The sequence below is a fragment of the Anopheles marshallii genome, chromosome 2, assembly GCF_943734725.1.
Source record: "Anopheles marshallii chromosome 2, idAnoMarsDA_429_01, whole genome shotgun sequence".
Taxonomy (NCBI): domain Eukaryota; kingdom Metazoa; phylum Arthropoda; class Insecta; order Diptera; family Culicidae; genus Anopheles; species Anopheles marshallii.
The window spans coordinates 2392586-2410281 of record NC_071326.1 but is presented as its reverse complement, the minus strand read 5'-3'; the positions used below and the strand labels follow the sequence as shown (position 1 = coordinate 2410281).

Below are 17696 nucleotides of genomic sequence, written 5' to 3'. Positions count from 1 at the left end.
TTTTTTCGGTGTCTTGTCCAAGCATTCATCTAAATGTTATCGAATTATTGTAGAAAAAGTTATCCGTCACATGAGAAATATATCGGTCAGTAGCTGCTGCCAAGTGGAACCCGTTTTAAACGGGGCTAAAGTTTTTCCGCTCGAAGATTTCCTAACCTCACTTTCTGTTTGGTACGAAGGCCGAATGTTTTGATTGCGTGTTGGACGTCCGGCGATCTCCCGGTTTGTTTGTTTTGATTTGGGAGAAGCAAATCCTATGCATTTATTGCGTAAACACATGATGGACCGTGAAGCTAGTATGAAGTGCTTACCGGTAATAAACGATTCGTCCTCCGATGTCTCAATGCGTCCTGCAGCAGATGAAAAATGCGGAAAAGTGACCGTCAATGGCAACAGTAAGCCAAAAGAACAAAATAGTGGTACGTATTGATGCACCATCGTATGTTGCTGGTTTAATTGAAAGTGATTATATACAACTTTTAGGTAACGAGTTGAAGTTGGTAATGGAACCTCAAAATCCTTCACCCACGAAGTATTTCGACATCAACGGTGTGCCACTGCGTAAAGGACTGGAAAATGGTAGCCCTGGACAAAACTCCGACACGGACCATCAAGGAAAGAAAGGAAGTAAAGTGAGCATCAAATGTTGCAACTGTGAGCAAACATTTACTTCCAGAGCAGCGTATGAGCTGCACTACCGTACAACCTATGAGCAGGATCCGGTTTATGTGTGTGCGGTGTGTGGCAAGCGCATCAAACAGTATAGGGCGTATCAGCTGCACTGCTACCGGCACAGCGCCAACCAACGGTTTAGCTGTCCAGATTGCTCTAAAACGTTTCACCAAAAGTCGGATCTCACTCGTCACCAAAACATCCATCAACCCAACAACGGCTCTGGATCCTCGAAGGATCGCAGTTCGAAAAATGGTGAAGTAAAGCTGCAAGCTATACCCTGCCCAAGGTGTGATGCTATCTTTGCAACGCAAGCTGAATTCAAGGAACACTCCAGGAAACTGCATCGAACCCCAAAACAGTTGGTAGACTGCCCGGACTGTGGAAAGTACGTAGAGTAAACAATACGTCCGCTGTTTTTTCCTGAATTAATACGTCTTTTTTTCAGATCTCTTTCTACCGGAAGCCTTTACTCCCATCGCAAGATACACTCGGAAAGTCCAAAATTTTCCTGCCCCGAATGTGGACGTACGTTTGTGCAGAAAATTAACCTCATTCAGCACCACAAAACGCACCTGGGCGACCGTCCCTTCCAGTGTGGCCAGTGTGATAAAGCATTCTGTGAAAAGGCGCACCTTCAACGCCACCTTAACTATCATTCGGAAGAGCGACCGTACCGCTGTGAGCTGTGTGGCAAATGTTACAAAACGGAGCGCTGCCTAAAGGTGCACTCGGCCGTCCACAATAACGAGCGTCCGTTCGTTTGCCCTGAGTGTAACAAAGGGTTTCTCAGTAGTTCTAAGCTGCGCCAACACAGCAACATCCATTCCGGGTTGCGCCCGTTCAAGTGCAAATATTGTACGCGCGATTTCACCAACTTTCCCAACTGGCTCAAGCACATCCGACGCCGGCACAAGGTAGACCATCGTACCGGCGAAAAGTTGGACAGTGTGCCAAAGTTTATGACGAAGAAAAAGGGCGCTGAAGGCGTGCGCAAAAAGGAACCTTCCGAACCCGGAACGGCTGGGTTTGAAAGGTCGAAAAAGCGGACGGTTAAAATGCCGATCGTACCTCTGCCGGATGTGCTGAAGGATGAGTCGCTACCCTACTTTAGTGAAAGTTCCAACATCGATCTCAACTTAGTATGTAAGGATGATCTTCTGCAGCCGCTTGCGGACGAAATTGAGGACATATTTCAGTGTTTACCGTCTGACGAGTCGAAGCTAAGCATTCCGGAACCGTTGGAGCAGCTATGTAACGCGATCGTTCCAGACGAACAGCAGGAACGTTTGGGAAGTAGCAGCTTACTGTCTCCGGAAGTGGATTGTGATTTTAGTGTTAGAAGCCCAAACGAGCACCCAGACGTGTCTACTGATCTCATTAAGCATGGTAAGTGTACTACCGGCTGATTATTGTCAGGAGTCGTCTATAACAATTTCCCATTTTTTTTTTAGAACTTCCCAGCAACGTACTGTCCAGTTGCGAGAAGGAAACGTTCACCGGGCCTTTGCTGTACGATAATCATCTGCCAATTTTGCCAGCAGTGGCATCTTTTTGCAACAGCGAAGAACAACAGTTCCGGCTTATAAATCCTCATTTCATACACCTAACTAATAGCACAACATTTCTTAGTGGAAGTTCCAGGATGTCACCGGACAGTAGCTCTGTGCCGGTTTCCATCGGTGAATGATAGCATCCACTCCGCGTCCCGGCATCGGTTATTGGGCAATTATTAGCGGGAGTTTTATATATATATATATTTTTTTTTTCTTTCTTCCGTGGTCATAGCCTGCCACACATTAAGACTTGCCGAAGATTTATTTTGATTCCGATCGCCACTGGCTGTTTATTCCCTTTTTTCTTATCTATAACCTGAGTCCTATAGTTCAGCCCGCTTTACAAAGATTCAACATAAAAGTCGCTTACAAATTAAGATAATAGGCTAGTGATTAGATAGGGTAAAGAAGTGGCCCTCGAGAGGCAATATCGATTCAATCCAGTGTGTCTGTGTGTGAGTGTGTACGCGCGAATCAGATTAAGATCGATGATAATTCCATTCTTTTTTAACTAAAATCCACAACGTTGACTGAACTAAAAAAAGGAGACAAATTAAAAATTTACCAAACAAAATATTGTACTGTTTTTTATCTTTATTAAAACCGGAGAGGACGTATATGTTTCTAATTTATATTACACAAGTTTGGCCAAGACCCAACTGGAACTGGAGTTGGCATTTTTATAACAAACCACACAAGTTAAAGATGGAGAAAAAAAAACATACAGGCAAAGTGCATTTCAAACTGTTTTAATGCTAAACGAACACAATACTATTACATTTCTAACTTTCTGAAAGCTTCACACAATTGGACTGGATTGCCCAGCCTGTACATGCATCCTGGGTTATTAGAAAAAGGGCATTAATCACTAAAGTACATTCACTTACAAATGCGCATTAATAAGCGTTATACTGTTTTAGACCTTTTTGAACGCACACTAACAATTACATCACATCATTTCTTTCTTTGTTTGGTTTTTGGCGACAAATTCTTCCACATTTTCTGAATCTGTCAATGATTCGGCAGGATTCGTCTCGGATTCGCTGGGAGCTTGCTCGATCGCCCCGGTTGCTTCTTCCGGCACAATCTCTATGCGTTGGTTCTCTTGCTGCAATATTTCATTGAGCGGAATGGTTTTTGCGATGCTATCTCCTATGTGAAAATTTAAGTTTACCGATGGCAGTTGTTGCTGTCCGCTATTGGACGATTGATTATCTATCGATGACGAGTTTCTGGATGAATGCATTCCTACGGTGACCAAGTTACCGAACATTTTGAATCCACTGCTAACACCGACCGTTAGAAGCGATGTAATCACCACGTAAGTAAACCCAAGAAATAACAATCCGATTATGAACGACTGGACAATTCCCGCGTTGGCGGTACTTTTCTCGTATGCGTTCAACAGCTCTTTAAAAATGCTTTCAAAGTACACCGCTTGGACCTGAACCGTTGATTTCACAAGCACGTGCAGAGGATCGCAAATTGGTAGTGAATCGTCGAGTTTCGTCAAAAACATGGCTCTCCAGAATGAGGGAGTACTTTCCATGGCTCGTAACGATTGCTTTGCCAACTCCTCGTTGCACTCTTTCCACGTGTTGCACACTGTGATGCTAAAGATCGACAGCAGGAACACTAGGAACGGATGTATTCGCGTGAGGCGGGAAATTAAGCGCACCGTATAGCATACAGCAATCAGCAATATCAGGGGCAGTAGATTGTGCAGGATTTTCGATTCGAAGCATTGCATCAGAAAGTTGTACAAACGTTCGCATTGATTTTCGCGGAAAATCGAATTCCGTCGCGTTTTGGTGGACTCTCCCAATATTGCCGACACGATCAGGTTGATCTCTCGTGCGGAACATGAGTCGTCCAGTAGTTTGTCCAGCTGTCGGGAAGATATTTGTAGTGACAAATCCACATAGTGGTGATCCGGTGCATCTGGATCTGCACGGAGAACTTCACGTGCGAACAGTGTCTTTATCAGCTTCTGATAGAAAATTAGCGCCAAACGTTGATCTTCGATGATATCTTCGCTGCAAGGTGTGGATGGTGTTGGTTCCGGCGTAGACGGACAATCACATTGTAGCGGTTCCGTTTGCACTTCGCACGATCCATCGTTAGGTTTCCCGTGAAGTTTCTGCTGCTGGCCCCATCGATCCAACGCACCGGGTTTAATCCATTCGGAATCTTGGCCGTGCCTGTTTGCGAGAGCAGACGGCCACAGGACTCCAAACAGCATACAATAAACAGCAATAACGCGTACGAAAAGACAAATCATTTTAACTGAACACTCTCATTATTCTCGCAACACAATTCCGCAAATGACGCAATACGATGGTAAACAAATGCGATGCTGTCAACGTTTTGGGAGCTATTTTTTGACACGAACACGAACGGACAGCCAATAGAAAACATAGAAATTGAATTATACAAATTTATTGAACGCTTTTCATTGTTGAAATAATTTATTAATATGGTTGACCAGTATAAATAACTTGTAAATTGTTTTAATCTTTATAGAGCTTGATAAACGAAAAAAAATCTGCTTTACATTCCCAATGTGCATGATACAGCGCCATCTGTATGTGAGGTTCATAAGCCACATTCATCGCAATGAAAATTCAAATCCAACGGCAGCTTTTCCACCACGTTTTTGTAGTCGAAATGTGCATTTGCTTTGTAGCATTTTACTGGAACGTTTGTCATCATTATCGTTTATTGTGAATCAAAATTACGTGTAAAGTTTTGTGTTTTCTTATTTATAGGTCAACCCTTTGGTATGCACCTTAGCTGCAACTAGACAAATAATTCATTTTATTATCAGTAATTAAAACTAGTAACTATGCATAGCGTTTATGTTCCATAATTTTATTTCACATTTGCTTCGAAATTTAAAAATCTATACTTTGTTTATTAGTTTGTTTCTCAACTTTATTAATTTGCTATTCCCATGTTTTTGCTCTTAAAATGGTAGGTGGGGACGCTATCGATTATTGTAGTGTGTCTCAAAATAAATACATCTCCATTGCGATTTCATAGTTTTGCTATGATTCTTACATATGCACTAGCCAACAAACAAATATAACCACATCATTCATAGCCGTTTATGGTGTTCTACACCATCGCTATCCACAGTGCGGTACGAATGTAGATACAATTTTCCCATTATGATACCGGAAAGGAATGCAAACGTTACATCCTGCTGAATGCTGAAGACCTATCCTTTTTCGATAAAATTTTGTTCCTAGTGAATTGTCCCCTGGTAAATCCCCTTATTACGAATCTGTAATGGGTAACCCGAACTGCTTTCTCGTTCCCTGGCAGGTTTGATCGTTAGTTAGGCAGAGCGAGAACGCTTGTTGACTTTTCCGTTAGAATTATCCGTTAGAGATTCGGAACAAGGGGTCCAGAATAATATTCCAAAGTCAGTATAGGAGACAGATCATCACATAGCTCAGATCTAGTTCGCCATTTTGAAATTGGTGCATACCTACACCATTGTATGGTTCCACGAGCCGAGTTTCCAATCGTTAGTCCTATTTCGTAGTGAAAGTCGTATCCAGTTGTTCTACATGCATCATCCTGTATGTTATATAGACTTTGATATAAACCAGCATTCGAAATCTCTAACTGATAACCCAATTGGAAAAAAACCACATGCTTTCTCGCTTTGGCAGGTTTGAATGTTACTTAGACAGAGCGAGAGAGCTTGATGATTTTTTCCTGTTGGATTATCCGCTAGAGATTCAGAATCCAAACGGGTACTCATCACCGCTAAATGTTGGCTCGAAGTCATGAAATTTTCCCTCTAAGGCATCAATGTTTGTCTCTAAGTGATGAATTTTTGTTTCTGCCCGCTATTAAAAATTGATTTCGTAGAGACAAAATTGAAACTATAGAGGCAAAAATTTCTGACATTGAGACAAAATTCAGCGGCAACGAATGTAAGGTCACTTAAGTACGAGGTTTCCGCCTTGATGGCTGACTGACTAACTGAGCTGATGCAGTAGAACGGAACGGATCAAGGCACAGGCTAGCCCAAGAAGCAGCATAATCCTGGTTGGTCCAATATTGGACCCGGATGAGTATTTCTGTTTATCTGCGAATAAAAGGACGTAGAAAATGGAATATGAACATTGCCTACGATGGCACTTTTGTTGCGTGTTTAAAGCCATGTTATTAATGAATGACATTTTAGCTAGAAAGGGTGGTGAGAAATATAACCTCCAGACAGATTGCCCGCTAACGCCATTCGAGGGTATTCTTAAACTGAGTATACTTCCACCGGGAACCGGTACAAACAACATGGAGAGTAGTCTGGCACTACCTAGAAATTCTATCCACACTGATACGAACCATTTGCTGGTGATATTTCCTAAACATAACACCCTAAACCGCATTCGTCAGCCCTTGAGGAACGCATTAGGTGGCGAAATGACGCTGACACTCCTAATGGATTATTTCTGATCGAAGGAAACCATGCGCCAGGGTTAACGAAGAATGTAGATCACAGCAATCATTGCTTGCGGTCAGAGCGCGTGAATGTCATGTCGCGAAACAACAATATTATCACCGCCAATACTGACACAGATGGCTTACGCTGGTCACTCGTTGCGAGTGGGAGGCCTTAAAGCGTCAAAGTTGTTCTTTTGGCTTTTTGGCGTCTGCAATTGTAAACCATTTTAATGGCATTCAGATATGAAGCGAGAATGTGTGATAAGACTGTTTTACAATCCTATTCGCATAATATCGTCATATACGCATGAGCAACGCGTGTAAATTGCACCAACAAACATGCTGTCCCGCTCGAATTGGATCCGTAAACGAGATTTGTTGGGGTAGATGTGTAGTTAACCCTGTGGTCTGTAGTCATAACATGCAGATGATGTTCTCCCAACGTAATGTGCTAGTCATAGTTGTGCATTGATGTTCATTTTGCGGTGTTGCAACACTTTTTGGTGTGTTTTTGGAGTTAGCGGAAATCTGATAAGAGATAGCTCGTATTCTTAAAGTGATTCTCCTACAATAAGCAGCCGTAGGCTTGGAAAGAGTCTTCCGCACTAGACATATGTATCTGTAAAATAGAAAAGCCTTATTACGAAAGAGAAAGGCAAACCATTTGATAATCGATTCTTTCTTTTCGGATCTCTCAGAGATCTCGGAATATACTAAGATTGTCTAGAAAGACAACTTCATTATGACTAATTTATACTTAGAATGTTAAGTTGCAAACACTACTGAAGTTATTACCAAACTATCTATTAATAATACAATCATGTTTTTCCATTAGAAAATGGGGTTGATCTATTTCCAGTCCCAGTTCCACGTCCTGGAACGTCTACCTCTGCTATCTACGTCGAAGGTCAACAGTGAAATGTTGCGATCTGTACCGACAAGCACATCAACACCACTTCAATCAGCAGGCACAATGGTTTCCGGTGCATGCAGGGCGTTGGTAGCAAGGTGCCAATATTTACCAGACCAAGTGACAAACGGTCTGCACTTGCGTGTCTAACGCTCCACCGTAGCGCGGTTGTCCTCATCCTCGTCTGATCCGTTTGAAGATCGAGTCGTCGTCACATGATCTATTTCCAGTAGAAGCGCCCGTTCTGTGTGTGTTTGTTTATCGGTAGGTAGCGCCCGACAGATTCATTCCGTGGTATGCACAGTCAGTCAATCGAACCGCATTCGGTGGGTTCCAAGTCCTCCAATAAACATGAAGGTGTTAAACGTTACTGATGTTGAACGTGCTGGATGGAAACCGGGGGAAAAGAGGAACCAAAGCCTTCCAACCAGTCCGTCGGCAGTTCACAAATCTACTCTGAATCGGAGTGTGAGTTCTCGCTACTCTCCCCTCGGTGAGGAAGGTTACATTTTTCAGATGGAAAATAATGATTAACGTCTTGTTGGAAGTGTGTTCGCGATGGGCAACATTTTTCAGCTCCACACTTTTCGATAGCTGACGAAAGATGGGAAACGGTGATTTAAATATTTTCCTCCATGCGCGTCTCGCGTGCCAACCTGCGCGATCTAGTGAAGCGCGGAGCGATTTATACTTCTTCACGATCCGACCTAATTTAATTCCGATCATGCTCGTGTCTTTACAGGTTGCAAGGTTGCACGCGTAGAACACTTTCAACGCGAATTCTACGGACAACGATCACCGCTGGTTCGATCATGAATTTCTCAACTGGCACTGTTCTGTCTTGTCACAACAGTCAGCATTGTGGTAGCTTCCCAAATGTGTGTTCAAAAATCAATCATAAATTAAACGAGCAACTGGCCCAAAACCAAGTCAAGTTTGCTCCCTTCCATGCATATTTTGCCAACTGTTGCTGCTAAACACGCATTTTGCCTGTCGTGTGCATGTTGTGTTTTTTGTGGCGTCGTAAAAATGGAACTATTTCCTTTCCAAAACCCCGTTGCGGGTGTAAGAATACAGGGCAAGCAGGGAAAGAAATGTCCGTCAGATTCCAATACTTCTGGCACGGCGCGTGTCTTCCCCTTGCGAGACTCGGCAAACGAGAGTTGGTATGTTTCGGGAAGCGATTTGGTGCGGTAAACAATACGCATCGTTTTCGGGTTGTAAAATCCTCCTCCCAATTCAACCCATGCGGCCGATCGTATCACCTAGAGGAAATGTGGAAACTGTCCAACCCCAAGCGGAGCTACACGTCAACCGATTTGCATTTTCGGAAGCAGAATATTAGCAAGAATGCAGAGGCTAATTCTATTCAACGCCTCCCTACGTTTGCAGGAGAGTTTTTATGTGCGTAAATATTTACACCACATCTTCCCTCTCATCGTTCACGTAGCAAATCATGATCAGTTTTTATTGCTGGGCCCGCAATAATGCGAATAATCATCATCTCACCGCGAATTAGTTGGCCGTCTGTCTTGCAGTTGGAAGCACCCAATAATGCAACCCGCATCCGAATGACCTACTCGTGGCCCGAAACGTATTGAGGTTTGTGGGTGCAATGCCGGAACTATTAAAGTATCCAACAGTGGCAGCGGTAGCAGCAGATCCTCTTGATTATGGGCGAATGATTATGAGCGTCTATTAAGTGTCGTGTGTGTGGTGTGATGCGAACGCCTCACAGCAGGGTTCGTGAGCTGTGCTTTGAAGCGCTAAAGAGGGACAGCTTCTGGTTTGTGTTAGTGGTCGGTCGATAAGCGAAGAGCAGAAGATCGTCCAGCACAGTTAATCTGGGTGAAGTTCATATTCGAAAAAACCCCCCCCCACCCGAATATTCGTGTTATGGCGCGATGGTGGTGATCGTTATCGATCTGCCTATAAGGTTAAATAAACACTTCCCTTTCTGCTTGGAACGCGAGAGGTAATGGAGATATGGGCACAGGGCACACAAAACTAACGCACTTACACTCCTGCTTCGTTTCCCGATCGCAGCAGCACTCTTTGATCACGCGATACTTGCCGCAAGATCCGGCGTTCACCTCGCAGTCTCCTTGCAACTGACGATGGCAGGTGTGGGGAATCTGTGGCAGTTGCTCTGGAAGGAAAGATAATACCGTGTACCGTGGTTAGTATAGCAGCGATCACAGCGAATAGGTAGATGCTAACATGAGTCACACGTTCCCCCACTGCTACATTGTGTAGGTGTGAAATGCGCCAAGAACAGAAGCGCACGCGATTAGCTTGAGGGATCTTCTCATTCACAACAAATCGAAAAAATAGTGTACATATTTACATGCCTGTCTCGATTAGGGAGGTGTATGTTTTCTTTAGCGAAATGCTTTAATTTACAATTGGCATCGAATCTTGTTTCTGCGCCAGATCGTTTGCTTTGGTGGCGGAATTAAAATATGAACTTTGGATTGCACACGTTACCGTTGTTTCGATTGGCAAGATTAAGTCCGTTTTCGGCTGGAACTCCATGTGATATGTAGATGGTGCGTATATCCTCTCAACACGTTCACCAACAATTATTGCAATGCTATTCCACAATTTTAGAAAGCTACAGGAACCTCTATCGATTACCGGTGTTATGAACGTTCTAGAAAATTTGGTATTAATGAAGTACTTAAATTGGAGTCACTGAGATTTTCCAGAGGTTCTCAACCATACGGCAGATCTTGGAGAAGATGGCGGAGCAGCAACTCCACCTCTTCCATCTCTTCATCGACTTCAAGGCCGCATACGATAGCGAAGGCAGGGAAAACTGTACGACGCAATGCGCTTTTTTGGAATCCCGGCCAAACTTACCAGACTAGTACGAATGACAATGACCAACGGTGGATGGTGGATGGAAAACCTCAGGGTCCTTTGCTACCAGCCAGTGGCTGCACCAAGGAGATAGGCGAGATTGTCTACTCTTCAACGTAGCGCTAGAGAGGGCCATCCGGGGCCACGCGGAGGTGGAAACTTCGGAGACCATCTTCTATAAATCAATCCAGATCCTGGCATACGTGAATGACATAGACATGATTGGTTTACGGTTCTCCTACGGAGCGGATGCTCGGGTTGGAGATTAACAGAGGAAACTTCTCTAATCACCTGTCGCGACGAACGAAGCTGGGTCTATATAGAACCTTTACAGTTCCAATACTCACATACGCCTCTGAGACATGGGCTTTGTCCAAAACTAACCCACTTAGCCGCGTTTAAGAGGAAGATTCGCAGAATAAATGTGTGGCCTCGTATGTGTGGAGGTACTACGAGATGTACGACAAAGTCACTGTCGTATAGCGGATTAAACTCGGTGAGGCTCGGGTGGGCTGATCACGTCATGAGAATGGCACCGGACATGGACAGTTCACCTTCATTTACCATGAAATGAAGGCGTTGAGGGGTCCGCGGTCGGAAAGGCTGGGATAATGGAGTGATTGACGACGGCGTTCGATCGTGTACGGTTTAGAGAGGAAGTAAATAAGAGGTGCTCTGACTCTAACTGAAATGCCCTGAAGTGTCTAACAATCTGTCGATGGCACAAGAACTACAATAAGAATCCCTTGTATCCTCGACGGAGAATATTTCTACATGGTAACGACAGATGAATTCGCTACAAAATAATATGAGTTTAAGTTCCAAACTACAAACATTCGATAAAATGCTTCACCGTACTGTAAATTTCATTACAAATCGAACCATATCGAACATACCGATAGAAGGCCAACGTGCCGCGCCGTTTAGCAGCACACCTTCTCCCAATAACTATCGAATTCCCACTAAACGCCACACCGTCGCTACTGGCGCTACTTTCGCTCAACCCGAGCGCCTTAACCTAAGCCAACTTCTAAACCGATCGTATCCGATTTCGGTGCCGCATTTATACATCGCTGCGTTGTTGCCCGCGAAGAAACGACCCCGGAATGTCTAATGAGGGTGGAGGAAAAGTGGCCACCATTTTGGTGGAGGCCGGAGCGCTGTTTTGTTTTTCTCTCCCTCGCTCCCTATCGTTATTATTATTATCTCTCATTAATTGTGCTGCGCATCCGCGTAAACTCATCGGATTAACTGACGGTCGGTGCTGACGATGCACGAGTTTGTGTCTTGTGCGGTCTGGGGAAATTGGTTCTCCACCGTTGGTAGAATTAGATAATACCCGATAGAATCGATATCAGATTACTCTGGTCAACCTCGCTAGCGCGTACGAAGGGCATCTGGTACCAGTTGGTAAAGCATCCAGTTACTTCGGCTTCGTATTTCTGACTCACGGCTTTCGGACACTGGGTTACGCGTGTCAGGCGTGTTGTTGTTGTTGTTTGGAACCACGTACCACTCTCCCGTTCCTTATTGACGTGGGTCCGACCAAACCGCACAGTATGCTCGCGAATGCAATCGCGAATCGATGGCACGGTGCGTGTTCTGCATACCAATACACACCCTGCTCGAGGGCCAAGCAGTCCACAAGCGAGCACGCTGTTCCGGGGCGGCGCAATTTGGCGTAACTAATGGTGTAAAAGCTCCAGAAAATGGTAGTGCACCCGCGACAGCACCGATCGGTTACCGGTAGGACGTGATCAACTGATCGTGAAATTTTGAAAGAATCAAACAACGGCCATCTGAAGGGCACAGCACGGTTCTGAATTGTGCGGGTGCGCGCATGAAACCGGCGCAAGAATAAGGGCACGCGCGCTCGTACTTGTCATCAAGATGATTGTGGGGTCGCAGAGCACCGGAACGGAAGATGTGCGCGATTGTCGTCGCGTCATCGGTACCGTGACAGCTTGATCAACTGTTAACGGTCTTACCTTTGGCGGTGGGACCACCTTCCTTCCCGCTACCTTCCCTCGCGAATGGCGCGCATTGTTCGAACCGATTCTAAACTGTCATAATCAATCTGCGCCGAGCGTTAGATTAAAGCACAATTCATGCCGATGGGCCTTGCCCGTCGTTGCTGTCACTATACGTCGGCATCAAACGCATGTGTGTGCATGTTCATTGTGCAGTGGACCAAACGAACCTGCGCTATTCCTTGAACACAAACCAGCAAGACACACTAATTCAATGAACCAGCTAATCGAACGATTCTACTGGAATCTTAATTAAAATGACATCCAACACATTGCACTGTCGTGTGCAGCTAGGGATGGGGTTTTTCTTAAGATAGATCCGACCGAACCCCCGAAGCGAACGATCGACCGAGTCCTGGGTCGCTGCAACTCCCCTAAGGACACACGAATTTGCCGACAGAAGCACACCAACACCGTCAAGCTGGGATGATTCAACCGACAGTCCCCATTCTACGTTTCGTAACCCCACGGTACATGTCCCAAAACCGCCGTCCTTATTTGCCCTTTTCTCCAGACATTGTATTACGACGCACAAAGAACCGCACCAAAACGCACACCCATTCGTGGATCCCTCATTCAAACATCTGTGTCTTTCTTGTCCCCTCCCGTTCTCCGATCCGATCGAGACCTACATTTCTCCCCTGGTCTCATTAGCAGGCGGTGTTCCGCGCGGACCCTGGACAACGCTGTGTTCGTGCTGCAGCAGTTCAACAACCTTCTTGCGTGAGCACAGGCGAGACACACGTGCCGTCCGCTTGTTTTTTGTTTTTGGGTGCTGGCGCATAAATTATGCGAGCGGAATGTAGAATTGCTTTGTGTCCTTGCACCCAATAAACAGGAAGCATCGAAGTAGACGCAGACACGCAGTAGTGTGCGTTCTATTGCAATGTTTAATGGGCAAACATGATTTTGATAAAGCCGGTGTGGTGATTGAGGATAAGAATGCGTTTCCGGCTTCGGGAAACCGACCACACATTGGATTTTTTTTTTTGCTTCGCTATTGACATTTTGATAAGATTCGCCAGCTTGGAGTAAGACATGATTGCTTCCAAGATTTATGAATCAGACCCGGCCCATGGTCACGTACGTAGATAGTAGGATGGATTCCTGTCTATCTCGTCGATGTTACATGGGAAGCACATTGGTTGGGGGATGATTTTTAAAATAACATTGATAGAAGAGTGTGTGCGAGTCTGTAATCTGGAATGAATATTTACATTCCACAGCGAATTCTCTATATTAGTAACTTTGTGCATTACTTGTTGCGAATGTAGGTGCAGTTACAAAGATGGTACGGTGGGATCGTTAATATCAGAGAATTATTATTATGGAGTGGATGATTACCGTAACCCCAAAAAGAGATGGCCGGTCAGGTGCGAATTTCAATTCCCCTGTGGAACTCAATTCCTTCGGCGATTAAGATAGGCTTACTAAAATTAAATTATGTAAATTTTTGTTAAATCAATCATTTATATAAGTTTTAACAAATATTATCATCAACCACTGGTGAATACTGTGCGGCAAGACCCAGGTTTGCCTGGCTGCCGTCCGGGCATCAGGAAGAACCCATTCCTTGTTGTTGTTGATGGCTCTACAATACATTGCATCTCTAACGTGGATATTATCAGGACAATTTCTACTATGTATAGGACCAATGCTATCGGCCGAGTCCTGCCGTTTGGCAAAACATTATCCCAACCTTTCTGGCTGACGCATCTACGCCTTCAATCCGTTACCACGACTCCTCTGTCCATGTTGTCGACACACCAAAGAACTACAATATCCAGGCATACAGAATAAGCGTATTGTATTTAATAAAAACTTATTTCCGACTTGCAACTCCGGGAGCAATTTCAAGGTTAGAGAAGCAAATGTCCCTCATCCACCTAGCTACACGTTGTTTTGTTTAATAGTTTTAGATTATAAGGGTGTTCTTCGGTCAAGAAATAAAAATATCATCATCATCCACACCAAGCATAAAACCAAAGCACCAAGTATGGAGAAAATCCACAGAAAAGAAACTTTTACATACGGCACACATGATCGTCAAACCTCAGATGTCGTACTCTAATTGAGAAATGTGTGCAAGCATCGCGTTAAAAGTTGCAATGCCTTACAAGAAACAGAATTTCTAGACTATCCTTGACCTAAGGTATACCGATAACATCAGTGTAAGAAAATACATCGTGGATAGGTACAACATCCGTTGCATCGTTAACATTTTGATCCATTTTCCAAACTTTGGGGTTTGCTCATCTGGTAAAAACACAACAGCGAATGAGCGACTCTCCGAACTCAAGGTGAAATATGCAATTCTTACATATTGGCTGCTTGAATTAGTCATCAAAGCGTATAAATCTAATAAAGTCCCGATGGCACATTGCTTGCTTAAAACTGGCGACTCTGTTGGAAACAAATCTACAAAGATCTTCAACTGTCGCTTTTCTTGAAGGTGACGCACAAAATGTAACCAACCGAACAACGAGCGCAGCGCGCTTCTTTACCAGCATTGTTATGCAAATCGTCTTTTTTTTGCTTCCCGTCCGAGAAATATTTTCTGCTGAACTCCCTTGGTGACTTCAAGATTGAGCGTTCGAAGGGTACGCAAAGCACAGGCAACCATGTGGAACTGCGGAAATGATTGACCAATGGGACACACTGGGAAAGAAAGCGCCCCGAAAGGTGTGTGCATTAACAACAGGCTCCGAACTGGCAATCTAACATCACGCTATAAAGCACTGTTGCGACCGACGCGAGAGAGATGCGGCATTCTGACGCGTGCCGTTGCATCGTTCCATTCAGCCATGACGTGGTTAACTTCCCTCGGAACAGAACCCGGCACGGGAACGAAGAGAATACAGCAACTAATCAGCTTTGCAATGCCAAATGCAATTGCGTTAGTGTCTCGTTATCATTATCATGTGTGCGGGCTCAGCGCCACGAGGGGTAGAAGCAGGAGGAGACACCAAAAGAGGCAGCACACGGGAATGATTCTATCCAAGAGGGAGGGACATCGCCCCTTTTACCGGACCTCGCACAAACAATTTGTCACCGTACGATCGGCGAACCTTTTGTTTCCCGTGCAATTTTAGAATTACCGACCATTTGCTGCATCATTTTCCAGATGCAGTTGGAAAAACGGTGCAATTGGTGGGTCGGGGTACGTTTTCCAGCGGCAAGGTTATGTTGGTAGCACACACGCACCTTGTCACGAGATGACGAAGTAGGTTTACGCTAAAGGCGATCGTTTTAGAACCGTTTAAATTGCGCCCATGGCATGCTGTGATCTCTCCCGTAGCAGGAAAAGAAGATGCTTAATGCTTTTCTGGCAAACAGGTCACTTTTTATCATATAAAGCGCACCGTGTTGAGTTGTTAAATCGGAAACATTGCGCCTGTCGAATGCACCGGCAAACGCAACTGGACGCCAACGCAAGTGGACGTCAGTTCAAGGTCATGCTGCGGAATGCACGCTGGAACTGCCGTGTACTTTATGCGTTATTTTGTCGGTGATTACTTCATAAACTGCTGCAGAAACTTTGTGTGTGGAGTGTACTTTTAACGCTGATTCTTCCACAGATGTTGGATGAAGCAACACAACGCGAATGGAAGCGAACTGCGGAAGACGGAGACGATTTTTCCTATTTAGAGCTGATACGATCCTGGTCACGGCACCAAATGTTTGATGCTTTCCGCTAAAAATAATGGATTGAATAACAAAAAAGCACTATAGTGCTTAATTTCAATCGACTGGATAAGGTATTTGTGGAAGTTTGTACTATACAATGTAAGCTTAAAAGTCCATTAATTATTGTAATTAATAGGAATACGCTTGTACGAATGTTACAATACGTAATGCATATTGCAATGCTGCCGCTTAATGGAATAAACTGTAGTTTCTGTAATCGGTTCCAGATTTCAAAACAAAAAAATAATCTGATTACTGATTACGCTGCAATCATGAATGAATTAAGCTGTCATTCTAAAGCCATACGTAAGGATTTCCTTGCCAGAAAACGGTTCTGTCTCTGCCAGCCCTATGACATCATCCATGGCAAACATATAGCGTGACCTCTTTTATCATGACTCCAACTCGAATGCGTTGTGCAGAAATAGGACAACTTTGCGCTGGGAACAACAAAACGCGGCTAATTTAGCAATTAAATCCTAACCTTTCACTCTTCACTTTGCACGCTACTGAAAAAGGACGCGGGTCCCACCTAGGGACCACTTGTACGAACGCAACCTGACGTCATGAATCGTCCTAGCGACTATCGGGCGAAGATGATTCACGCTACTCAAACTTACCTCTGGTGTGCGCATATTCACAGCAACAGTGATCGTTTATGAAACGTGACGTGCGGCAATAATGCAGCATTGTGGCATTGCACACCTTGCACCAGCTGGGTACAACCATGTCGGCATCGGTCATCGAGGCCACAAACTGACGTGCGTCCTTTTCCGATTGCTGGTGTTCAAACTGAAAGGTTGGGCTGCTGGTGACCGACTCCGGATACGATGCCTTTACGTGCGGTTGGCCATCTTTCTGGTACGAATGATGGCGACGCGTGTTCTGTTCCTCCGGAAGATGCACATCGTTCGTTGCCAGGGCGGCCCAAACCGATGTCAACACTCCAGCCGCGAAAACTACCACCAACATTGGAAGCGGTTGGAACCGCGCCATGGCAACAGGAGGCCAATGTGGTGTGCTTGGCTTTTATTTCCTGCTTTTGTCACGGATTTGGTTGCGACTGCGTTCTTTCCTTCTTTTTTATCACGCGTGCTCTTGCGTTTGCCGGGAAGGGATTTCGTTTGAACGTAGTAATTCACACACTTGCTTTACCTTTCGATGACGAAACAATCGAGCGGCATTTTATTGAGTTTTTGTCGGTGGTGTTTCTATTTTACGCGAAACCGTATCACATAAAACAGAAACAGATGGAAAAAAATCACCCTTATTTACATTATCGCGTTTATCGCAACAGCATAAGCAGTTCACTGTACACTCCTGTTCCTCACTTACATCCCTTCACTAAACGAATCATTTTGTGCTACGCGGAGTCGCAGAAAGGATAACATTCACATTACGGACACTTGCTTGCAACACGCCACACCGGAGCCAGCGCAGTTAGAAAACACACAACTACACGCACGCATCGCACGTACGCAGGAACCGGTAATGAAAAAGGGAGAGCACGTGTGCGAAGCG

At 44.7% G+C, this 17696-nt stretch overlaps 2 protein-coding genes across 2 annotated transcripts; one reads left to right on the top strand and one right to left on the bottom strand.

Annotated features, from left to right (window-relative positions):
• Positions 1–256: 256 nt before the first annotated feature.
• On the top strand, positions 257–2362 carry LOC128719426 (zinc finger protein 70-like). Its single transcript, XM_053813051.1, has 4 exons — positions 257–419; positions 484–1060; positions 1121–2061; positions 2127–2362. Exons 1-4 carry the CDS (start codon positions 257–259, stop codon positions 2360–2362), a joined length of 1917 nt encoding a protein of 638 aa, XP_053669026.1.
• Positions 2363–6220: 3858 nt separating this feature from the next.
• Positions 6221–17171, bottom strand: LOC128709009 (uncharacterized). The gene is made up of 3 exons (XM_053803993.1): positions 16796–17171; positions 9617–9745; positions 6221–6330 (listed from the first exon to the last, which is right to left on the bottom strand). Exons 1-3 carry the CDS (start codon positions 17169–17171, stop codon positions 6221–6223), a joined length of 615 nt encoding a protein of 204 aa, XP_053659968.1.
• Positions 17172–17696: the final 525 nt, after the last annotated feature.